Below are 26,026 nucleotides of genomic sequence, written 5' to 3'. Positions count from 1 at the left end.
CGTAATGCGGTAATATCTAAATAAATATTCTGTGTCCTCGTTTCGCAGAACTAGCGTCTATATACAAAAGGAAGTAGCAGTTTTATTGTTTTAGCAGAATGGCAGCGGCTGAAAAGTGGTACTCATCGCTGTGCAGTGCATGCTCTGTCTTCCCTCGGCGAAATCGGCGAGAGAGGGGTAGTGCTAGTGCACTCAAATCCTCAGAGAAGCAATCTAAGTCGAAGGTGGGTCAGCTAGGTCACGTGACCTTGCGACGTCATCACAACCTGCCCACACAGACTAACCGCGCAGACAACGGCTTAGCAGCTGAGTGGAAGCTCTAGCGCTATCGCACCCAAAAATAAAAAAATCAGGGGGCACTTTGGCTCTCTAAGTGCTGCAAGGTGAGAGCCTTTCCTGGCGCACTGTTTTGCATTGACTGCGAGAGTGCTTGTGCAGTAGTAGTGCTTTAATTGACTACACACTTTGACTGCAGACTTTGCTTCTTTAGCACGACTCTCTCTCTGCTTCGATGAGTTCGGTTGTATCCATGGATCTGTTCGCAGTAATGGGGTATGTAATGCGGTCACCCACGGACGCCTTACGCCCCCTGTCGGAGCGGACGGCAACTATTTTATTAGTTGTCGTCTGCTCCAAAAGAGCGCGTCAGGCATCCGTGGGTGACCGCATTGCTACGAATCCGCGCACTCTGACGTCATAACCATTTCGACCAACCGAAAAGCGTGACACCTCTGCTGAGAGCTTCTGTCGACAACCTTCTGTCGACAACGATGAGGCATTAAAGGCTTTCGCCTTAAAACGCCTTTTAAGTGCGCTAGACGCGTGCGGTTTCTAGGCGTCCCTGCTGGCACCAACGTGCTGGTCGGCCAGCCAGAAGCGGCACCTCCACACTCTTACACGTGTTGACGAACACAACATAAACATACCACCACTATACTTGTGCCGCCTGCATCTTTCCTACGTCCGTTTTCGTTCACCGCGCTGTTGTTGCGACATGAATCTGCGTCAACTCGCCCATATTTATTCGTTAATCAACGTACCATTAACCTATCCATGAATATGCAGAGCCATTGCAGTGAGCTGCGCGTTCTACCAGCTAAATTTGGGGCTATATGAGTACGTATAATTGGCTGAAAACTGTACGCAAAATTTCGAGAAGACAAAAAAGTTTGTCATTACAACAGATATTCTTGAACTCTGGGACCTGACCTTGTAGTAACAAAATAAGTTCTTGTCGTAACAACTCCCTCTGTAGTATTCAGCAGTCGATTGTTGTTACAACAGAGCTAGTTCTGTCACGACGACAGGCGACTGCACAATACAGCAGAAAGTAATGTTGTTACAGCAGGACGGCGGGGAATTTGTGGCGTTTAATGCCGACGGTATTTTTCGACTGCGCCAATTTCAAGTCCTCGGTAAATAAAAAGAGACGAGACAAGGAGTAAAGGATCAGGAAAATTTATTTACAAGTGTAAAATGTCGGTGATAAGATATGGAAGGAAATGACTCATATTTCCAACAAGAACTTAAGGTTAGAGAACCTACAAAGAGATTTGCTCTCGGAAGAAATTCTAGACAGTCCTCTGTGTCGCCTCTATCACCATTGTTATCCCGCGAACAGGACACGGCGTCTCATCAATTGCTTTTTGTAGCGAAAGCTACATTGGCCGCGGACTTGCGTTTTCTCTGTGGCGGTGCTCCGAGGAGGCATAGAGACCGACCTTGAGCCGTTGCCTAGCAACCGCCGCAGCTGACGGACGCCGCGCGCTCGCCGCGCCATCTGGAATCACGTCTTTTCCCCTGTACCGCACCGTTGATTTTTTGCGGCAGCATTGTTCAATGACAACAAATTCGGCACTCTTTATGGTGCCTATGTCGCAGTGGAGAAGACATGTAACGTCAAGCCCATTTCGAGCGGGATAGATGTACTGAGTACTTGTTCCTCGCCGGTAGGAGCGATGCCGCGAATACCCTGGCCGGAAGAAGAACCGAATACATGGGCTGTCTAAGCCGAAACAACAACCGAAGGTGGAACACATTTGGTACCGTCCAATAAATAGCCGCAGCCATCTCCAGGATGGAATACAATAAGACTGAAGGAAAACAAACACTTTATTTCCTTTGTTCTCTGATGGCTGAACAAGTCGTGAAGGATGGATCGAAGGCTGAAAATTTGTTAAGAACTACGAACTATAGGTAATGAGTAAAGTGAGCCTTGCTGAAAGATTATGGTACTCTTACAGGAAAATCTAAAGCCGCAGTGGCAAACATGCCTCCCTTATCGCACTTGGTTAGCGTCGCTGGCAACGAGAAAACATGAGGTGAAGCCGAACAATCAGCAATTCGGCATTCTGGAAGGGAATATATTTGGATGCGCTTTCGATTATGCGGGCTTTAACACCACGGAAGACTCTCAGGACCACGGCAGGAAGACGAGAAAGATGAACGGCTGACCGTTCTTGTGGCCTTAGGTCGTTTCTTTTTTTTTTTCTCACGCGATTAGGCTGATATCCCTGCAGTATACGCCTAATGAGGTTGAAAGCTTGAAATTGAGAGAAATCCTATAACGAACTAGAGATTAGTTATCATATATTCGTACCATGCTGAAGAAATATACACTTGGCAGCGACATGGCAGATGCTCGCGCACTTGTAAGATTTAAAGGCTCGCTTTGTGGCTAAGAGGCTGGCCCAAAGGGTATGTAGGATGACGAGGCCACGGCGATATTTCGAAACACTAAGCAGCAGTGCGACGAAACGCTCTACCAGCTTTGGCATGTTTTCTTAGGGTGAAGCGTTATGCAATACAAAAGTGGTCTGATATCCACTGATAAAATAATTAAAGTTCTAAAATGAAGACGGAAACAAAGATGGCGGGAAAAGCCGCCGCACTCCACAGAGAAAGAAGCCTCCAAATTCGTACACTACACGGTACCGGGTAGAGTCTGCTGCGAGCGCGTAAAGAAAGACACCCCTGGGCTTTCTGGGCGCAATAGATGCGCGGTCATGCTGTGAATTATCCCCTAGACAGAACAATCGTGTAATGTAATTTCCCTAGAAGCATCAAAGGAAACTCAAGAATGAAAATGACTAGTTCCAATAGCTTAACGAATGAGACGAAAAATGGGGAAAAAGAAAACTTGCGAAACACTTTTCTCCGTGTTTCGCCAAGCAGGTCGACTTTCTTTCTGGCGTGCCACAATCTCGAAGATATTGGACGCTCTCGCTCCGAAGTGGCAACCTTGCATATCTCACCGCTGAAGAAGGCAGCAACACGCAGGAATGAACGCTTTTGCACTGGATGACTCCAGTCATAGTACAACCGGCGAAGTGGATTCGATTGTGAAGGCGAAGTGAGAGGCCTCCCGAGGCTTGTCGACTACATCTAGGAGGAGTATCACATTTTGAAGAGAGTCACATATTTACAATGACGGCACAGGCGGCAGAATAACCGCTTTGCAAAAGCCATAGCACTTCCGAGCTTATTCTCGGCGATGACACTTTCCTAGCGAAGACAGACCTCAGGACGTCAAGAGAAGTCGGTACACGTAGGCGCTAGCTAACTTCAACTGTGCGTAAACTCCTCTTGAAATCTTGTGCTGTGACTACGCTGAAAAAGTGTCCTCATGCGTAATGAACTCGCGCCAACCATTACGCTTCTCAACTAAGCTCGCCGCTTGGTAAGCAACGAGCTAGCGCAAACGAATCAGATTTCGCTGCGCTTACTGGAAGCGCTGCAGCTTTCGTCGATTCACACCGGCAGTCACGTCTTCAACCACCACTGAACGAACGGCCTACTTCGGGGAACCCCTTCGTCAAATCAGCTCTCCCACCGTCCTGAGGCAATAGCAAAACTTCTCCAACCAGTGGTTGCGCACGCAGTACGACTGGCCAGAGAACCAGTTGCAGCGACTGACCTCCTTCAGCACCGTGAAGTTGCTCCCTTGCACACGCACGGTTCCTTCAAACACGGCTCCGCCGGGCGACAGTTTCACGGTAACCCAGTAGTGGCTGGTGTTGGCCGCGCGCTCACCGGGGGTCGCCTGCAGCGCCGTCACGTCCATGATTTGAAGCAGCTGGTACACGGCACACTTTCGCACTGCCTGGGCAACCCAGCTGTTGATCTTCGACACGAAGTGGTTCGCCAGTGACCAGGCCAGCTCGCCCGACACGCCACCGTCAGCCCGGGCGCTGCACGTGCACCAGTGATGCGCGATGGAAGCGTCGGCGCAAGTCCTAGTGTCCGGGACCTCGTGCAGCAAGCTGATCCCGTACGTGGTGTTCGGTCGCTGTACATTAGGGTAGTCGAGCAGCTCGACAAGCATGGCGTGCACGTCAAAGTGCGTCGTGAGGCGGTGCTGATTAATGCGGAGGTTTCGTGCCGCTTCTGGATTCTGCTTAAGAAACCATGGCGGGAAGACCAAGAAGGCGAAAGGCTGCCGGTCCTCGAACTTGCCGATGTACGTGGCACGCACGTCTCCGAACCGCAAACCGTGGTCGCTGAGGAAGACGAGAATCGTATGGTTAAGCGTGCCCGAAGATTGAAGTTTTTCGAGGTTTCGCCGGAAAGGCTCGTCCGCGTAACCCGCACTGTTCAGCGAATCGTGAGTGATCTCGCTAATCCATGTATAGGAGAAGAAAGGGCGCTCGGCCATCACGTCCGTGAACCGAGTGAGGTAGTCAAGCAGCTCCTCGAAAGGCATTGTGGGACCCAGGCATCGCACCCGCTGCCAATCCTGCGTCTTCTTGGGCGAATCATCCATGGCCATGATGACAGGCCTTAGATAGTAGTCAGCCGGTGCGTGCCGGAAACCCTGGCTGAAGTAATTGAAGAGACCATAAAATGGAGACTCTTCGAGGAACATGGTCCGGTAGCCTCGCTTGCCGTATTGCTGCCAGATGAAGTGGTCAGTCAGGTTGTCAAAGAAGCCATCTGGTGCGGCGTGGGTCGCCTCGAAGTCTTTGAGGCCAGTTATGAGTGGAACCTGGTTGGGGTATGAGTTGTCACCAAGTTTGTTGTATCCACGCAGTTCGAATGCATCGAGATTCTCGCGAACGAACTCGGCTGTTTTCGGCAGGTGCCTGTCCAAGTTCAAGTATGAGACCGAGTCAAGGCCGAGCACCAGAACGCTCAGGTTGTGGGGAGTCCCATCAGATGCCTTCCTACAGCGATCCTCAACGGTATCCTTTATAATTGGGATCAGGAGAAACTGGTCGTGAAAGGGTTGATCAGGGTACTGGTTCGTGACGCATTCTACGAAGAGGAACTCCGCCTTTGTCAACGGCTTGTCAAACAGCAGAGGCTTTCTAGGCCCATAGAAATACTTTTCGTCGGGCTTATCTAGTGATTCATTTTGGTAGATTTCCTTGTAGAAGCAGGCGAGGTCTTCAGGGAGCACGTCATGTTCCTTCAGGTTCTCAGGAATCACGGCCGGGAAACCATCCCTGCAAGAAGACATCACACATCAGTTGGGTCACAGGCTGCGTAGATGTCTCGTTTGTTCAGCATTGAGTACATGTTTCCATGAAACCGGCCTGGGTGACGTGTCAATATTCGGAACTAGGCTTGTCGAAAAATGATGATGCTATCAATCTGTCCTAATGGTTATTTATTTTATTCGTTTATGTGTACTCTCAAGGCGCGCAGCACATGTAGAGTGGAGTACGTCATATATAGGTGTTGGACTTTTCGGTTTTTATTTTTTGGAAAATTATTTCGTAAGGATGAATTAACGTTTTTTTTTTCGGTGATATACCGGGGAACTCTTGTGCGGTGAACTGTCGCATGAATTTTATCTTGGCTTTTTTCAGCCTCAGCATTTGATTTGATTTGCCAGCAGACAAAATGTAAATGGAAGTCGCTTCCAAAAAGGTGGATTGCAATATCACAGTTAGGTTGTCGCGCTAGGTTCAGCGATAGGGCAGGCCATCATGTGGTCTGCTTGCTGATGACAGCGATGGAACTGCCGCTTAGGTAACGAGAATAGTTAAATTTTTCGTGACGTTTATGTACGGTTTAGAGTGTCCTTCCATTCAGTGGAGAAACCTGCTTACCCATTTAACTGCACTAAGCGGGTGATGAAAGTGAAGAGCGCCGCGCTAGGAGACGGCGTTTAGCGAAGACGTAGAGTCTCGAAGTAAGCCTAAGTGGAGAAGCGTGTCAGGTATCGGAAGACCACCCAAAAACGAGAACTACGCAACTTAATCCAACGGTACACTATCTCGCCGCCCCCGCGGCTTCCGAACTTGGTTAATTTTCGCTTTGACAGGGTATACCTTCTACTTGATAGTCGGCCAGCTGCAGCGTACATGTCAAGGATATTGACCTTTATCGGTTAAAACGGGATTCTGAAAAATGAATTCAGCGTACTTTTACCGCTTTATTTTCTGTCTAAAATGAAAAGTCTAACCTGCAGTTATATGATATTAATTACATAATACTGCAGCAGACAAAAGGTAATAAACTATTACGCATGCACGCAATAATAAAAAATTTGGTCCAAGGCTTACGATATTACGGTATGCTTGTCTATTACACTGCGTGACATTGTGTTCATAGCGAATGACTATAGAGCTGTTTCCTTGCAGCTGTAAGCACGTCCACTCCTTGCCTCATTTCTCTATCGCTTCTGTTGAAATGAAACTGGTTAGATAAGTCGAAACTTTCGCCGCCTCGAATGTGTTTATGAAGCCAGGTCTAGATTGAAATGAAGTCATCTGCGGAGCACGTAGGTGACGTGGCGGTCTGCTAACCCCCCACTTTTGGCCCAATGAAAGCGCCAGTTTTTTGTCACCTGGGCCATGTAGGATGTGTCGCATGTGGTAAGATCAAATAGCTTTAATTCGAGTCAGATAAGATGCGCATGAACAGTCGCACCTTATGGTGATGAAGTTGGGCTTTCCGTAGCACCTGCTGCTGTCGGAGCGCCGCCGGAAGTAAGGCCTGACGGACGGGTCGAACGGGTCGAACTGGGGCAGCGTGCAACCGGGCGTCCGGATGCGGTGACCCACGGGCGCGGCTCTGTCCCAGGCGCCACCGGCGGACCCCGAGCTCTCCGACCATGATGTCGTGGGTCTCGGACTCCACAGGTAGTGGCCCGCGCTGTACAGCAGCAGCACGTTGAGCGCCGTGACCAGGAGGAACAGGGGTCGGAACCGCGGTAGCCATGGCACGCTCATCGTGACCTCATCCGCTCAGGTGATCTCATCCTGCGTCACAGCGTTTGTACGAGGGTTTTTCAGTAAGTTTTGCCATGTGGGCGGCAACTTTATCAGTTAGCAGACAAGAAGGACGTTGCATTTAAATGAAAGTTTGCTATGCCCTCTTTTTGAAATGTCATCTTTCCGTGGACCACATTACTTGTCGATATAAACAGTCCGCCTCAGGAGGCCCCTGAACACATTTATCTGTTACTTCCTCAAGAAGAACAAGTGCCGTCATGTCCAACACTCTTGGACAAACATTTTGAATATTAGAAAATTGTGCCCCGTCGCTGTGGCTCAGCGGTTGCGGCGCTCGGCTGCTGGCCCGAAAGACGCGGGTTCGATCCCGGCCGCGGCGGCCGAATTTAGGTGGAGACGAAATTCTAGAGGCCCGTGTACTGTGCGATGTCAGTGCAACGTTGAAGAACCCCAGGTGGTCGAAATTTTCGGAGCCCTTCACTACGGCGTCCCTCATATTCTGAGTCGTTTTTGGACGTTAAACTCCAATAAACCTACCAATTTGAAAATTCTAAGGTACTGTTATGGAAATATTGGAGGTAATGGCCCATTATTCCGATGTGTGGCGAAATCTTCCTCTTAAATTATCTCCATCGCTTGCGTTAAGCAGTTAAGACAGGCACAAAAAAACAATGGTGGATGCTTTTGACGATAGAAAAATCGTTAATAACAAAAAAAAATTGAAAGCCTGCCAAAAAAAATGTACGGATATATCGATTGTTATCGAGAAATCTTACAATAGAAGAAAAAATTGCGTTCATAAACTCTTTACGTTTCAAAAGCTCTTTTGTCCAGAATTGTTGGGTATGAGACTCTCGTTGACTCTGAGAATGTGATGTTCGACGGGTGCTGCAAAGCTGAGGAAAGCAGAAAAAGGAACGAACAAGGACTGAGATGGGACAAGAAAAGCACCGACTTGGTGTTCGCCTTTGTGCAGTCGTGCACTTGTTAAGTCGCGCAGGTCTGGAGAGTATACCACGCAGGAACAACCCCCGCTCCGAGTGTTGAGAGCACCGCAGAGAATTTTAAGTTTGTAGCTAAGTAAAATATTTCATTTGACGTGCGTTCACGAAAAGAGAATATAAATTTCCCCAACGCAGTAAGGCAAACCGGACCACTGAGAGGTCTAGAAGCTTGAATAGATACGAATGTTGTTCATTCCGCTAGAACGAATACCAGGGAGAATACCAACCATTTTTTTTTTTTTTTCACGCGGCTGCAGACCATAAAATTTTACCCATCGCTGAACATGCTTCAAGTGCACTGGCTCCTTGTATACATGCGAGCCGGTGTCGGACACACCTGCTAACACTATAGGTGACCCTGCCCTGTATGCAACACGTACCGGCTTTGTCACAAATTCTAAAGCGACTATGGGTGTCAAAGGAAACCGCTAGGTCACCGCGCTGGCTTCGATGCTGAGGCGGCAGAAAAGGCATTTCGCTGTCACTGTTCTGCCGCTTCGTTAAATTATAAGCAGCCTTCCCTGTTCACTTGACATGTACCTACCAGGCATCGTAGTCCGGACAAAGCCGCGCGGCGCCGCTCCACTCCCTTACCAACGACAGTCTGTAGACTGTCCGTAAACTTTTGTCAATAAAGTGTACAGACTTTCTATCGTCAAATTCCACACATTAGTACATAGACAATAGAAATTCTATAGACAGTCTATAGACAAGCTGTAAATTTATGACCATACACTTTTAGCAGAATATTTTATATATGTAGTGTAACGACTATAAATAAAAAAGGAAATATCTAAAGGAAGTCAGCAGAGACTATAACAAGTCTATAGACCATTTTCATAAGGCATGCAAGCGAGCTACTCCTGCTAGAAAGCATTATTGTTTTTTTTTTGTTTTTTTTTTTGCATCAGCGCGCGTTACAAAGGGCGGAATCGCGGACACGTTTTCTTTTCTCGTGACGCATATCCAGTAATTTTGGACAAAAGCATTTTTGAGCAGGAAACCGTTGATGAACGCAATTTTTTTATCTAATGGAAAACTGCAATATAACTCTCAATATATCCGCAGATCAACCGACGGCAGCGTTACATTTTTTTTTTTCTCTCTCTTAACGTTATTGCTATCGTCAAAAGCGCACCCCCCATTGGTTTTCTACGGGAGTCTTAACTGTTCGATACGACTGATGGAAACACTTTAAAAGAAAGATTTTTCGACGTATGAGAAGAATGGACCATTAGCTTCAATATTTCTATACCAGTATCTTACAATTTCACAATTTTCTAAACTTTCGTACGTGAAAGTTGGACATGTGGAAGGCCTAAAGGAAATACCTATACACATTGCTTGCGATTATGAAACAAGCATCACATAAACATCGTTCCATCCTTTAAATGTTTCTCGTACACGAAGTAAAGAGATGTCCCCATATCTAGGCCGTTCATCTCAAACCTGCGGCTTCACGCCGCCTTTCCGGCGCCTTTTTCGCCAGACTAGGCCTGCTTATTGTTGTCGCAATGTCACCGCCGGGCGAGGAGTACGCGGCGAAAGAGCAATGGCGCCGGCGCCTGTGTGACGCGACGCGTCTTTAGCCGAGTAGGTGCTGTCTGCTCGGAACGCAGAATACAATACGCCAGCACAACGGCACCTTGCGATGCTCGCTCGAAATATTTCGACTCAGGGGGACATTAGCTCGAAGAACGCTTTTCACAGCGGGAAGCCACTACTCCAAATACTCTCCCCAAATGGTGCAAGAGAGAGTTTCACTCTAGCGAAACATGGCGGGCTTTCGGTTTCCTGAGCCGGAAAAACGAGAGTGGGAGACAATTCGCGATGCTGGCAGCCTCCTCGCATTCAAAGGTGAATCTGTCGCCTTTGGAGCCGAGAGCTCGCCGATGCCAGCTGCGGTCGGAGAGACCTCAAATACACTTCCAAGGTAAAAAAAAAGGAACAATACATAAATAATCAGCATGTAATACCTCACTAAGCGAATGCATTAAAGCGAAGTAGCACTTCGGAGCATGATGAAACTGCGTTTTCTGCTAGTGATATTCAAAGTATATCTTTGAATGAAATTAGCAGCTTCATTCATAGGAATATTGCGAAAATTTTGTTTCCTTGATTTAATGGCACAGAAGAAAGCAAATCGATGCTTTGTGCTGCGCATACCGTCCCAATCTTGTCACTTCCCAGACAACGTCACGCGGGCACGCATCCAAAACATCATTTTATTTATGCACGCATTTCCCGCTGATATTCGAAAACCCAGGTCCATCACTTTTATACAAAAGCTGTCTTCCGTGTTTCACTGGAGCCATACAAATGCACCGATTCTAAGCCGGTAGGGGAAATCACCACTAAATGAAATTCAAACGAGGGAAGAAGGACCATTATAACATGCACGTGAGCACCGCCACAGTGGTGCAGAGAAAGGTTGCTGTAGCCTTTCTTTGTCAAGAGAAGAGGCTTGGAAAGGTATATGACAAAGTAATGTACTGTGCCGTCTTTAAAGTCAAGGACGACTCTTAAACATTTTTCAGACGTAATATACCTCCTATGGAGCGTACGGGAACACCTGCGACTTAAACATTTTTCAGACGTAATATACCTCCTATGGAGCGTACGGGAACACCTGCACAAAGGGGAAAAACAAGGCCAAGTTTGACAGAGCAAAGCGTGGGGGGCGTTAAAACAAAGAGTACGTCTTGCTTTATTTTTAAGAGAAGGGCCGCTGTAGCCTCATGACAGCGCTGCAGTGAATGTTAATTATAATTACTACCTCATGTGTTATTTGTATGTGTCACTTGTTCATGTGTCATTTGTGTCACTTCCAGATGTATTGCGTTTTGTCAAGAGAAGCAGCTGAGAAAAGTACCCGACGGAGTAACGTACTGTGCCGCTCTTCGAAACGAAGGAAGAATGTTAAACATTTTTCAGACGGCAAATACCTCCTACGGAGTGTACGCAAACACCTGCACAAAGGAGAAAAACAAGGTAAAGTTTGACGGAGAAAAAAGCGAGGACGTTAAAACAAACAGTGCGTCTTGCTATATTGCTACGCTGGACGACGCGGATAGGTAGGGACCCGACAAAAAATTGCGCGAATATAACGCTGAATGGCTACGTATGCGGTGAGGTATGGCCGAATCCCGTTCCGCGCTTATCAAATCGCGGAAAAGCTCTGCAGCTAGAACTAAGACCGTGTTTATTTTTTTAAACGAACGAATTTAAGTTATTACGAGGCGTGTTCTAGGTGTAAAGAGTACGGAACTAAAATTTAACCTTTGAAAAATACCGCGGACTTTGTTTAGTGTCGGCAGACAAATTAGCTTCCTTGTTTTAATGCTCTATTCCTGATTACCATATTGTTTGAGCCAGCGTAGCTCTCATAACTAGCCATCTGAGCGTGAAGTGAAGGAACACACAGAGTAAAGCCAAAAGACGAACGAGGTCGCGTAGGTGTCTTTTTTTTTATTTTAATCGCAGCGTAAAGGGTCTAAGAAAACAAAAATGTGATGAATGATTTCCTACACTGCCGCAGTGTCCTGTGCAAACATACGGCGGGCGTTGCCAACAGGCGCGTGTCAAGGACAGGTGTGAACAAGCGAGGGAAGGAAACTCGAGGTGAAAAAAAAACTCCGACGCTCGCTTCATCAGCGCCCTGATTAACCAGCTGGAGGTCGCAAGGCCCTCTCGAACCGCTGGATCACCGAGAGAGTGTCGCTAGCCGAGCTGACCACTGTCTCCTTTACGACGGCAGGAGGGAGCTCGGCTGCAGGGGGTGAACCGCGCGCGATATGGTCTTCGGTCTCCGGGGCTTTCAATCACGCGTGTCCCCGGGAGCTGTCTCACGTTGGCCAGCTTCCAGCGCTGCCGAAGCAGGAGGTGATCTCGGGATGATAAGTCACGCCGTCACGTAGAAGAGAAAGGAATACCGCCTGTGTGCTCCTTCCCCTGCCCGTATACGGTGTACACGGACGCTCTGACCCGCCGTCCGCCGGCTCATTCGGAAGGGCCGCACGTGGGACTCGACTGGGAATTCGTCACTCCGAGGCGAATTGAGTCTTCAGCTCGGAGACGCAACGTCATTTATGATAGCTTGTTTATGCAGCGCAGTTCGTTCATTATGACGTTCGTATGCGAAAGTGTTGAGTATGAAAGACGATCGCATGCCAGAAACGGGTGAACTTGCTTGTGGACCTAGTTCACGCTATCTTCGTGCATAGGTGACAATGCGTCGAAAATTCGTCTCGCTTCAAGGGACACCAGAGAAAATTCCTTAAAATTTTTGTTCTTATCAAAAAAGGTAAATTCCATGGCTGGATTCTATTTTTCCGGTGTGTTCAAGATAGACTCCATTTGTCCGGTGGCCACAGATGTATTTATTGCTGAGAACATTGCGTTCAAAAATTATACCGCAGGTTGATTGAAACTCGTGACGTCAACACCGAGAAAGATTCCGTGATCATCGTTACGAAGTCAACGGGGGCCTAGCCTGGCCTCACGGATCGGCGAAAAAAAACTGTGGTGGTGGAGAGCCAGGGGCCGTATTCTCTAAGATGTCCATTTTCCATTTCGCGTCCATCTGGTCCTCCATCATTGGTCGCTCACATATAGCCGCGGCTTTCAAGCGTTCGTGGCAAGCGACACGAACATTGGGCGGTGGGTGACCGGACCTCATTGGCTGCGATATGCAGCCAATGGTGAAGTCCGGCCACAAACCACCCAATGACCAGGTCGCTTGCCAAGGACTCTTACAAGCTGTGGAATATCTGAATGACCAATGACAGAGGACCAGATGTACGCGAAATGGACAGCTTAGAGAATACGGCCCCTACTTTGATTTTGAAAATGGCCGGCGATGGCCGCAACTGCACTTCCTTTTTTTACGTTTTCTAGATGATAAAATTCATCTCTCAATTTAAAGTAGTGTGTTTGGCATTAGAACGCGGTAATAAATGCACACAGGCCAACTTCGATTAGTCCTCATCGCCCCGTTAAAATTCGCGTTGCAACACGAATAACCTCTGATGGTGATTAACGTCGTATCAGTCAGTGTTGTTCCGACAAACACGAATCTAGCAACGGCACCTGTTATGATGCTGCGCTGGGCAATATAGACCGCTACGTGAGCGTAATGTTAGTATATTATCACGTTCCATAGTACTACCAACAGGATGATCCTGCAGCACTGATGGATTCAAACACGATACTCCCCGCTGTATAGGTGGTTATATGCATAGGATGTAGCCGGGTTAAAAGATTTGCACAGCCGACCGACAAGCTTCCACAAAGCAAGCATGTATCCGAAGCAAGCTATAGGAGGCATAGCAATCAAATTGTGAAACCGTACCTTTGAGCAAGTAATGAAATTCTTACAAGCAATGCAGAGATTAAAATACGCCAGATGAAGATAAACAATTTCCGACCTGAAGAAGGTCAAAATTATTCTGCTAGGAAAGCTTGCTGCCCTGGTACACATAGTGTCTGATGGCACTATGTCAAACATTGTCAAATCCTAAAACAACGTTCATCCGGAAAAAAAGATGACAACAAAGGCGCTAGACACCGCAGCGGACACGGGACAAGAAAGAAGACGACACAGGGCGGTACTTGCATGTCTCACCAACTGGCCTACACAGCTACCCTCCTAAGTTATGACAACAAAGACTTGCGCAAAGATATTTACAAAGGTATCGTTAATAGATTGGAGGCAGTGTTACATTTCAGTCAGCCAACATAAAAGGCACGACTCCGGAAAGGGCACTCGACAATACACCATTGTCAAGCCATCGATCGCGTGATGCAGAGACGTAATTTAGCCTATATTTAGCCTTCACACACTGCGAAAAACCGGTTAATTTAGTTTAAAAGTCACATTAGTACAGGCTTTACACAACATCATGACAAAGAACCGTACATAAATGAGAGAGAAAATATATATACAGAAACTGCATTGCGACCACAGTCTTCCGGAGGCCAACAGGCACGATATTAAAACGAAATGGTACTACGCAAAGTTGCACAACCTCGATGCTGGTATTTGCTGCGTGTTAGCAAGATCTATTCATAAGGTTCGATGGAGAAGACAAGTATAATATGAGAGCTAATAGATAACGCCTTAGTAGCCCTCATTGGGCTCAGTAATACAGGGAATGAACTGCAGCGCATGGCTTATGATCTGACCAATGTTAAACAGTCTAGGAACGGAGCCAAAATCACTATCCTTGGAGATATATTCAAACTATGGCCAAACGGGCAAGTTGGTGATAGAGCTCCGAAAGGCAAACAGCGCGAAAGACGTAGACGAAAAGCAGAGGAAACAGAGGGCAAGCGCTGACTCACAACTGAAGGAAATATTGTCTTGGTTCCTGTGATTAAACCTCCAGTTGTGAGTCAGCGCATTTCCTGTTTTTCCTCTGCTTTCTGTCTGCGTCTTTCTCACTGTTTGTCCTTAAGAAATGTATTCGAAGTTGTCGGTGGCTGCATCGATATGGGCCGAGTTGCGAGCAAAGATATCAAGAACATGAAAAAGAAATAACGAGTAAAGTTAGAATAGGGTGGAGTGCAGTTGGCAGGCACTCTCGGGTTATACGCAGCAGCATACCAGCATCCCTCCAAGAGAAAAATCTGTAACAGTTGTGCCCTGCCAGTGATCACCTTTGGGGATGAAATTTGGTGGTTGGCGAGAAAAGTTTAAATTAAACTGTGAGCAGTAAAGCGAGTTGCAGAAAGGAGAATCATTAGGCTAGCGTTAAGAGACAGAAAAAGAGCTCGGTGGGCAAAGGAACAAATATGAGTTCACAATGTCATAGCTAAAATCAAAGTGAGGAAACAAACTCGGGCAGGAATATGTAATGCGCAGAACGGATAAGCGGTCGTCCCTACGGCAACAAAGCCGAATCCAAGAGAAGGCGAACGTAGACGGGGGAAGCAGAGTTCCAGGCGGGCGGATCAGACTAGTAGGTGCGGAGCAGGATAGGGTTAAAAGTAGGGGTGTGCGAATATCAAATTTTTCCAATACGAATCGAATACGAATACTTGGTTCCGAATATCGAATCGAATATCGAATAATCAAGGACAGTCGCATTTAACCACTGCAAAACATTTACTTGAGCGCCCAAGAACATCACAGTTCAACTATCAGTGATGAAATGAGCACAAAAGGTGTGTGTGGCTGCACAAAAAGTATCAAAGTCTCGAACATTGTTCTTAGAAGAGTGCAAAATATCAGCGAAGGTGGCTAGTACACAGCATTGATCAAGGCTAGCTTGCCATAAGCACAAAAGCGCGTAGCTGGGATGAACATAAAAGGTTGTCGTGAAGGAAAACCGGCTGCTCTACTTGGTCAGGCAGATGTAGTTCCCTTCTAGCTGAAACGACTTCTTCAGCCACAGAAAATGCCCTCTCAATTGGCACTGAACTGGTTCGTATTGCGAGGTATTTCGTGCACTGTTCTGACTATACTTGCGAAGCTGGTATAGCCACAAAGAAGCTCACCAGTGCAGTCAGCTACTGCATGGCCCAACGTTACGCATTGCTCTGGGCGCCGCCGTGTTGTTATGTCTCCGTCGATAAGACTTGCGGTCCGAAATGAACGCCAGTGCTCCTGGTAGAATATTCGGCTAGGTACGAATATTCGCGTCGTGTCGAATATTCGAAACAACACGAATACGTGGATTTAGAATCGAATACGAATAATACAAATATAATATTCGAATTATATTCGAAAATTTCGAATATTCGCACACCCCTAGTTAAAAGGAGATCAGTGCAAGGTGCCTTTGTCCAACGGCGGACGTAGTCTAGACTAATGACTGCGATTATGTCAATGACAATGAGATTATGAACTTTTCAGAAATGAGGTGGCCGCATCTTACGCAGGGCAGGGTTGGTTGACGGTCAGTGGACGTAATTAGGCTGATGATGATGATGATGGAGGTGACGACGACCAATCGTTTCAGTTTTAAATCATTGCGATCCATGTTCCGCCAGTATGACTAACAATACATGGGTCACAAGGCGCGTATGACAAGTGGACAGGAAAACTTACCAAACTTACTGCTTTCGAACACTGTCCCGTCGCGCGAAACGGCGGCTCAATTCGTCGTGAAAGCGGAGCGGTTATATTTACCCTCTAACAATGCGCAGCTGGCCGCTCGCCCAATCGGAACAAAGAGCACTTTGTAGCACCGTGCCAGTCCACCACCACCATTATTTTCCTGCTCTTATTTTTCTTTTTTGTCTTTTAGAATCCATGACCCTTCCCTTCTTAAAGAGGTTTGTCTCTGTAGTTCGTCAGTTCTGCCGATCCGATTTAGCTCGGATGAGGAAAGCAACTGCCTTGGATTCTGCTTTGGTGGCGCGGTAAGGAAGCTCTTTCTCACGCTCTGAGCACCAGCAGCGCTGCACAGAGCCACTAGGCCAGTGTGTGCGCCATGATCGGTGCTTCTTAACGGCGACCTCGTCTGTGCGCACAGCCTGACGAGTTCTTTCCACCTCGCGTCCTCCTCTCTTCCCTCATCTCGGAGTTACTTCTCTCTCAGGTCTTCTCCAATGACACCCGGTCATGTTTTCTGGCGCTGGTACTGACCTCTTATTCCAGCAAGTCGGCTGACCACGCGGCTGTTCGTTGAGCTCTACATTCGAAAGCGCACCAAAGTTCCTAACAATTAACTTTTCGCACGAAAGATCAAAACGTCTTCCAATCCCAACGGACCCACTGGAATGTGGCGAATGCGCTTCCACACGCATAACACATGCGTATCACGGACAAAGCTGAAATCTGAATCCGCAACCCGTTAGTCATCCCACATCCCCGAATACCTCGAGCAGAGGCAGTGTTACGCAGAGCGATGTTCCTGTCTATAGAAACAAACCTCGCCAAGAAAACGTGTAGGCAAAGAGAAATCTGCGTGTAATGCCATCATTACTTCAAAGCCGAAGTGACGACCTCCAGTGAGAGCAAGCACTGAATTCGCTCAAAACACAGCAACCAGGTGCCGTACTTTGAACCTTCCTCTTTCCTTTCCTCCATCTTGCCTCTTCGCCATTGGTTAGCCCTGTCATTGATAATAGAGCCGGCTAGTAAAATGTGCTTGCCGGCTCTCAGCCCTGTGGCGCCCACTGCCAATGATTAACAGCTGAAAGAAATAAAGGGAAGATGAAAGCTAGAAAAAACCGAGCTCATAATGACACCTGTGAATGAGGTACAGTACGGTCCACTGTTAAAGGGAACATGCGATCGCGTGCCCTCCGCGCTTCACGAAGCCATGCTGCCTTGATGCGGCGAGAATATGAGGCATGAGGCGCATGCGTGGAAAGACCAAACGCCATGCTTACTGCGCATGCGTCTTGTGCCGACAATTCCCACAAGTTCTCAGCGGCAGCGCGCCGCGAAGCTCTGAGTCCACGCGATCGCATGTTCCCTTTAACAGTGGACCGTACTGTACAAGCTCACATACGACCTCTTTTGCGGGTGTGCAACTTATACATTTTTATGCGCCGAAGCGGCAAGCGTTCTGTGCAGTCATAGAGTGTGACGGCTCTGGATTAATTTAGACCGTGTGGATTCGTTCGATGTGCGCATAAATCCCAATTTCATGCGTAAAACTTTGCGCAACATAAAATCATTCACAACAAAGAAAGACAGAACAACGCGCTACAGACGCCTGTGACGTTGGTGATGAAAGAAATAAAGGGCCCATTGTATGAGAAAGGTACTCGAGTAAAACGTATTGCTGGGCTAGTCGGTGCTTCATTCTCCTTCTCTATGTTGCGCTAATTTTACCCAAGAGAATTACGCACCAACCAGCCCAGTATAAACGTTTGCTAAATCACAATGCACGAGTATTTTTTGCATTTCGCCTACATGAAAATGCAGCCACCACAGTCTCTTGCGAAGCACTGCCAAGACAGGCTAAAAAACGGCTATACGAACGCGCATTCGTTGTGCTGTAGCCAGACGCAGTTCTCAGAATGAAAAACTACCACCTGAGATCATCTTCGCAGCTACAGAAAGGGGTTATATATAGCTGCCTTGGTCTAAACACGAAGCTAACAGTTTTATCTGTTTTTACAGCTTGTGCCCAAGACGAGCACAGCCGGTCGAGGATGTGGCATGGGGCGACGCCCTGAGCGATAAATTTTCTGCACTGCAGGTAAATCACAATTACTTTCGATTTTTTTTTTTCAGGAAGAAAGCCCAAGGGCTACAAGACAAGGACCTTCAAAAGCAGTCCTAAAAAATTAATATATGACTGAAACTGTTACGTCTCTTCCGCGATATTGCCACAGTGCGACGCCAAGTTAGAATGCTTATTAATTAAGTCAGCCATGCACTAGGAAACACAAGCCCGAAGTGTCTGTTCTTATCTCTCCTAAGGATGTCACGTATAACTAACTGATGGTGCAGGAATGCCTTCATCTATTTATCCTCTGTGCTCCTTTTCTTCGTGAAGGCTTGCAATCAACTTAGCTACTGTATTGAATCTCGAGATATAACGTGTTTTGATCCGTTAATTGGGACGCAAAACCGAAAAATGAGAATAGTCACTTTCTCAAAACGGATTTGCTCAACCTAGCCCTTATTCAAATTAGTCGGCGTGCTTCCTTTAATTCCTTCTGATATTTAAAACTGCTTGCTAAGCACATACAAATAGTTTTTACCAAACGAAATTGCATAGAAAGATAAAGAAAATTAAACTTAAAATTTATTTCTTCAGAGACGAGCACTGAAGCGTTTCAAACTTACATCGTCCTTTATGCCATAACACTAACGATTTAATAATGATAGAATCTTGATAGCTCCCAAATTTGGAACAGCATGCGTAATGTCATGAGATTACTGAATAACCTTGAACTTTTAGAAGAACGCTGTTAGAAGAGAAGGCGATTGGAACCGTTGCCGCACAGTTCATTAATTGCCATGGAATTCATGCCGGTGAATTTTTGAATCAATATCTTCGTGCGATTTGGTAAAATAGCGCTCCCAAGCTGGATGCTGTTTTACCGACGTTCAGAAAGTGTGAAATTTTATCAATAATCCTCTTAGATGGACTCGAGTAATATAGGCGGACCCTTGTTGCTTGTTTCAGATTTTCTGTGTGCTCTATGGTTTTCTGCTCAAGGCTGGTATTGGACCTAATGCCAGCCTGGGGGCTGAAGGTCTAACCTATTCCAGTGCGCATTTAATATATGCGAATGTAATAAAATAGAAAAGTGACTTTTTTTTAAAGGCTGCCGTTACAAAACTAGTATTTACGTGAACGTTGCGTTCCAGCCCTGAGGAAACCACATCGCAGGATACAGGATTTGAAATGTAGATTGATTGTTCTTGCTTCCAAGCAACTTTGGAGTAGAACATAATACTAGGCTTTGCTCTTCCTCCCCCTGCCCCCTATCTCTCGAAAAAGAAAAAAAAGAAAATGCCAGAGTGTTTGGAAATTCGTGTTAGATATAAGCGTATATGGAGCTTGACTAATGCGCGTACATCGCATCGTATACAGTTGCCGCACGTAAAAAGACGGCAGTCGCTTCTTTTGCAAGAGAAGATTTTAAAAAACGGCGCTTCGTGAGTTACGGCCATCTCCGCTTTATATATTTGCGCGAAGGCCTGAGCACGAATAAACAAACATTACAAGCCTTCGCGGCAATATACCTTCCGATTCGTCGCACTGCCTTGTACAACGGCTCCTTGATGCTGCTTCGAACAACATAAATTTTTGTTGCTAGCTGCAACTTCGAGCCGTCGAGACCGTCTAGTGCGCTGGCTGAATTGTACAGCTTCGCTGAACTGAACTGAATGGCTCAGAAGGCTCAGCGAGGTTCGGAAGAAAACACATCAACGTGCTGAAGAAGTAACGACAGAATGCCCACTCTCGCACAAACTGTCATTATTTTTTTTTCTGAATTTACAATTACACCCGTGCTAGAGCAGGACGAATAAGTCACCAAGGACTGTAAGCAATACGAGGTCCCGTTATCATCGAAGTTTACACTCGGTGAATGTTTAATTTCGCAGTTTTGCTGAGCTTCGGCGTCTCCCGGAGTGTACCAGGCACCGCGTGAAAGCAAGCATGATGGATGATGGCGTGACAGCTCTGCGCGTAAGCTTATCCCTGCAGTTCGGTGTCGACTGCAAGTGCCTTTCTTCATGTAATCTACACAGAGAGAGATAAGACTCATTCGTTCAACTCGAGCTCGGATTCCACGGCACTTCTGGCTTCGGTACGAGCCCTCACGTATTTTAAGCGCCACACGAATGCCGTATGTTGGTTCGAGGACAATCCCGCGCTCAAGTTCGCGGTCCAGCGCGTTTTCCTACGCCAGTACACTGGCGCGTTGTCTCCAAATGATGACAATTGTAATTTGTACGCTTCTGGTACTCAAGAATCTATGAGCGTTGGCCTGAAATCCCAGAGCTGAAGCACCCTACCGCCATGTACTGCATATTCTTTCCAGCGTAACTATAGTAGGATACAACTAAAAAAAAAAAAAAGAACACTGTTAACACTGGGCCACGGTCCACGGCGTACTGTATTACTCCGCTAGCCAGTCACAAAAGTAAACAAAATCGGCTTTTTATTGTTCGACTTTATTAAAGAAGGCTAGGTATCAATATTCTAGAGCTTATAACTTTTTTTCTCGTGATTAGCTTCTTGTTTAGGTGACAAGAGAAATTTTAACAACGGACTACTTTTTTGTCGTGTAGGGATTCTGTGCGCCGGTCCTGAATGTGGGCGGAGCTTCACTGCAGACTTATGTTGTATTCGACTACAGATGCAATGTCTCCGACTTAAACCGCGGCTTCCTCCATGAGTGTGAAAAGCACGATGCGCTGCAAGGAAGAAGACAGGCAGATTTAATGGCAGAAAGGTAGCACAGCGTTCTGTGTGGTATGTGAAAGCGTCTATTTTGTTCCCCCTACTCACATCGGAGTTTCTGGGAAGAAGGCATTTTATTGAAAGAGCGGGTTCCTGAGGAAACCATCGCTCCCAATTTTCTATTCAAGGCCAGGGCGATGAATAGTTATGCCGACCACCGGAAGGTGGCTGGCATCTTGGAAATGAGCATATTAAAATATTGATTCATTTCTATACGTCTACGAGGCTGAAGCGACATAGAGGCGGTAAGTTACACCAGTAGAGTGACAAGGGTATATCATATTTCGGCTGATGAGTACAAGACCACCAGTTCAATCCCGGACGCGGAGACGCACCTCGATGAAGCATAGACACTAAAGCGCCCAGATAAATCGGTACTCATTAAACAACGCGAACTGCCTTCCAATACAGCGTGCGTGATATACCGGGTGTTTCATTTAAGACTTTACACAATTTTTAACAATACGCTTTTTTATCAGTTAGAAGAGCGCTTTTTTCGGCGTAGCACTGTTAGCGGTGTAGTACATCAGAATACAGCTAAGACGTCCTAACTAGCAGGCTCGTTAACTAATACAGAAAAGTTAACTTTTTAACTACTACTGCTGGGCTCCTAATTATTAAGAGGCGTGTAGCCCACTGTAAGTAATATCAGCATCAGTTTTTAGTATTTTTAAAACGCGGTTACCCTCGGCAGTGTCGCCGAACAAATTTTGGCGAGTTACGTGCACTGGAGATGTTGCTTTACCAGCAAGCTTCTCGAAAGCTCACGTATTCTGGCGCGATGTCGCCAAAATTTGTTCAGCACAGCGTCGAGGGTAACGGCGTTTTGGAAATTCTAAAAATTGATATGGATATTACTTAAGGAGGGCTACACGCCTCTCAAAAACTATATAACCTACCAGTAATGGTTAAAAAGTTAACTATTCAATATTAGTTAACCAGCCTTCTATTTGGCACATCTTAGTTGTATTCTGATGCACTACACCGCTGACAATGCTATGCCAAAAAAAAAGAGCTGTCCTAAGTCAAAAAGCCTATATTTAATAATTGTGTAAATTCATAGGTGAAGCACCATGTACTATCAGCAGCTAAAGTTCGCGGGATCTCCAGCGCGTGGCGGACCGACGCAAATCTGCATTCCAATGCCATCTGCCGCCTCCACGCATGTTGTGGAGGCTCACGGAAATTGCGTTTGAAGCCCGCTTTACGCATGCCTATCCTTTCTTCGCTATCAAGCAAGCCTGGACGCTTGCTTCCCCGTGATGCGCTTATCAGACTCACGGAAGCCGCTGAGGCGCTGTGTGACGTTCCCAGCCAGTCATACTTAGGCTCGCGCGAGGGATCGGAGCACTGTTCACCATCGCAGCAGCCGAAACAGACGCGCAACGATGGTGACACAGCGATTCATTGCCAGTGGCAAAAGCGGATCCCAACGAAGAACGCGACGAGACATGCCTGATAAGAAAGAAAGGACAGGCATGCACAAGTACTGGTTAACGCGGAAGTGCTGTGAGCCTCGACATCGGGCGTAATCACGGCAGATGGCGCTGGAATGTAGTTTTGCGTTGCTCCGCCACGGGCTGGAGATCCTGCAAACTTTTGTTGCTGACAATACATATCAACTGTGTCGCCACGATATCTAAAGTCCATTATTCATTAACAAGCGCTGTCGGCGATTAACCGAACATTTCCTCCATACTAACGTGTTCGGGTTGAGTATGTGAAAGAAAATTAAAATTCACAGTTTTAATAAAACTGGCCATATTGCGCGCGGGGACGCTGTTATGGCCATGCAATTTTAGCCTGGAATGTCCGGACGACTATTTTATCATCGCGATCACGGCGAAATGTCACGTGAGCTGGTCATGAGATCTCTTCTTGTGCTAATGTAGGACGGCGAAAATTTTTATGAACCAGGCGCAGTAAGGGAGTGTTTTCGAAATATTTAGTTCATACTTCATAATGGGTGTGCTAACAATGCGACCGTAAATGGAAATAATTAAGTAAGCTGCATGATTTTCAACAATTTCGAGCTTGTGAATTAAAGACGCGCGATCAGGGCCTGAACAGATGTTGCGTACCATTGTGCTGACCTAACGAATGTTTCGCACAAAAACATTTATAGAAAAATGAGATGGGAAAGTGTAAAGTTGCGTCCTGTAACCTAAAGTGCCATTAGTGCAGCTGCTGCGCAGTTTAGTGCGTATGCTCCTCGTTAAATGGTTTTATAATTGAATAACTAATTATTTATTAAAGCTATTCACCCAATAACAACGTGCGCTACTTGCACTTCGGCTTACCTACATTACTCCATTACTTTGCACTTAATGACATTTCGTTTCTAAAGATGGCGAAACCTCCTTCGCTAAAGTGGCATAGTGCATTTCGCCGCCGCACATTAGAGTTATGAGTGAAAGGTTCCGATTAGGCGTCAAAAACAAAAAATAATTAAAGAACGAAAGCTACTTACCATTTCTTCCCTTTTGAACAACGCTCCTTGTCGTCAGTGTAAGGAGACGCCTTACTCCTGAATCAATAATTAAACCTCCCACTTTATAGCACATCAAGCACTAGGGTCCAAAAATACAACTGAGCCGATGCAATGCACAGTGGTGCAGCTATTCCCCTGACTCCTCAAATTTGGTGGCAGTCAGGAATCTTTCCAACACCTGCGTCAATCGCGCATTTTGTGGAGCCCTTGCACGTGTTGTCAGGGGGGACGGGGGGCAGCTAGTTCACAAAAAACGTCGCTGTTTGTTCGCCGACACATGAGAGGCAAACATTCACGAGCCAGTGAGCAAAGGCGTACAGCGGTTGTTGCTGCATAGTTTAGGATCCCATTACAGTGGCGAGTCTCCGTGCCACCTGTGAGACTTTCCTATCTGGTGCTCACGCCTTTGTTACGCTGTGAATTGCTTAGCTGTCCTATGCTGCGGTACTGACGGAGAAAAACCTGCATGAACGTTCCTGTTAATGACCGGTACTAATAAGGTAGAACAAATGCCAGAGATCCTCACATATGCGTAATACACATGCAGAAGGACTGCGCGGCATTCAGCGACCGCAGTGATTCAATTGTTTTATCCCCTGTGATGTATCGGCAAAGATTAACCTTGTCTGAGACCGAGAGAACTTATGATTATCGCGAAAAGCGTGCGTTGTTTCTTTTTAATCGATTATAGAGGGGGAGTAGCTCAACCATTCCAATATCTCTCACTTATTAAACCGTACATAGTCACTTAGAAACATAGAATTCAACTTATGAATCAGAAGAAAACATAATTCGATCGTATGTAGTACCTGGCGCATTCTTTCAAAGACGATTATTTTTTTTAACTGGTATCTTCTTTCACTGTTTTCGTAATTTTCTTCGCAGCGATCACGTCGACAGAGCCAACTCCCTTTTCAACTGCACTGCATGTAGCGCGAGCTCATCACGACGCAAGCAACACTCAGTTCAGATAGCTCCGATACATACACGAATATATGAACGTCAAGGTGCTTATGTTTGGACAATGTTCGTTCAATGTAAGCTCCGATTGGACTAAGAACTACGGTTTACAAAAAAAAAAGCATCACGATTACGTAAAGGGCACCCAAGAGCCACTTACCGCGAAGCCCGCCACTGCAGCACCAGGAATCATCGAAGCGGGGCGACCAGTACGGCTCTCGGAGAGCGCTCGCGACGCCAGCACATCCTTTGGCTGATTAAAATCACAGCCTCTTCCAGCCGCCACCACTAAACATTCCGATTAGGCACAAGAGGGGCGTTGATCCAACCGGTGATTGGGCCAGCCAAGCTTGCAGGCGCTGTCAGATGCCTCGGCGCTGCCGCGGGCAGCGAACTTCGATTGCGGCAACACTCCCGGCGAGCCTTCGCCTTGGCACTGCGCAGCCGCCGGGGTTCGTTAGCGAAGAAAGAGCGGCGGCAGCTGCGAGCGCCGACTGGGTGGCTGCTGGCTGCGGCGGCACGCGCGTGACTGACGAACAACTGCAGCGGCTCGTTTCCTTCGCGCGAACGGTAAGAACGGACGCGCGCCGATGTCGACCCAGACGCCGGCCCGAGTCAGCGAACTAGGCCTGGCGGCCCGACCGTCGTGGGCCAGGCTTCCTCTTCCACGCCACGCTCCCGTCGTCTGCTGCAGCAGCGTCGTTCCTCTTCCGCCTGTCAATGCTGTTCGCGACGCTTGGCGTCGCTGATATCTCACTGACGGCTTGACACGCAGCGTACAACTCCCAGTTGGATTTGCAGACGGCACTGCACTAGCTATGCCGGTAACGACGCGCGTAGCTGCGCCCTGAGATGCGCCCTCAGAATTTTCCCGCGCGCGCGACACGAAGGAAACGAAGGGAGCCGGCCGGAGCGCCGGCGGCGGGATCTGCGTTGGCGGTGGTGACGGCACGGTGCGGCGGCAGTGCGCGCTCTTTCCGCGGCGTTGTCTGTGCGTGCGTCAGAGACCACCGCCGCCGCCTCCACTGCGCGTGCGCAGCTTTCAGGATCCCGCTTGTTTTTCGGGGCTGCGGGCTCCGCAGAGGGGAGCGGGAACCGCGGATCGAGGGATGCCCGGGCACGGAGGAGGAAGATGAGCATCGCGTGGAAAGCGAAATGCAGAGGGGCGGGAAATGTCAAGTGCCGTGTGTTCCGCTCTTTTATGGGCCGGGTGCATAACGGCCTTACCAGAGTAGGTTGTTTATTTCTTGCGTGCTCCTGACGCTGCATTAGGCATACTGTGAAGCCAGAGGAGAAGTAATGATGAACAGCGCGTGAAGGACTCGCTCATTTTCAGCACACTCGCTTCCTTTTTCGAAGCGCCAGTGCCCCTTAATGACACAGCAATGCGGTATGGTGGTGTTGTCCTACGCCATATACTGCCTCTAATTTTGTTGGCACTGCCAGCAAATCACGAACCGACGTATAGGTGTTCTTTTCTAGCTCGCCTCAGTCGATTCCGAAACATTC

At 47.3% G+C, this 26,026-nt stretch overlaps 1 protein-coding gene across 1 annotated transcript; it reads right to left on the bottom strand.

Moving 5' to 3' along the window:
- Positions 1-1,442: 1,442 nt before the first annotated feature.
- On the bottom strand, positions 1,443-25,522 carry LOC149364781 (uncharacterized). The gene is made up of 3 exons (XM_089574711.1): positions 24,678-25,522; positions 6,877-7,208; positions 1,443-5,444 (listed from the first exon to the last, which is right to left on the bottom strand). The coding sequence occupies exons 2-3, from the start codon at positions 7,176-7,178 to the stop codon at positions 3,815-3,817; spliced, it is 1,932 nt and encodes a 643-aa protein (XP_089430837.1). The 5' UTR covers positions 7,179-7,208; positions 24,678-25,522; the 3' UTR covers positions 1,443-3,814.
- Positions 25,523-26,026: the final 504 nt, after the last annotated feature.

The sequence above is a fragment of the Amblyomma mixtum genome, chromosome 2 (assembly GCF_055824585.1).
Source record: "Amblyomma mixtum isolate Tamu chromosome 2, ASM5582458v1, whole genome shotgun sequence".
In the NCBI taxonomy this organism is placed as follows: domain Eukaryota; kingdom Metazoa; phylum Arthropoda; class Arachnida; order Ixodida; family Ixodidae; genus Amblyomma; species Amblyomma mixtum.
This window is presented reverse-complemented; position numbering and strand designations above follow the sequence as displayed.

Bases quoted from the DNA above. Each gene is read 5' to 3' on its own strand.
- LOC149364781 (XM_089574711.1), bottom strand. From the start codon at position 7,178: ATGAGCGTGCCATGGCTACCGCGGTTCCGACCCCTGTTCCTCCTGGTC. The intron at 5,445-6,876 runs GTGCGACTGTTC...GTCTTCTTGCAG, and splicing joins CCCAACTTCATCACCATAAG to GGATGGTTTCCCGGCCGTGA.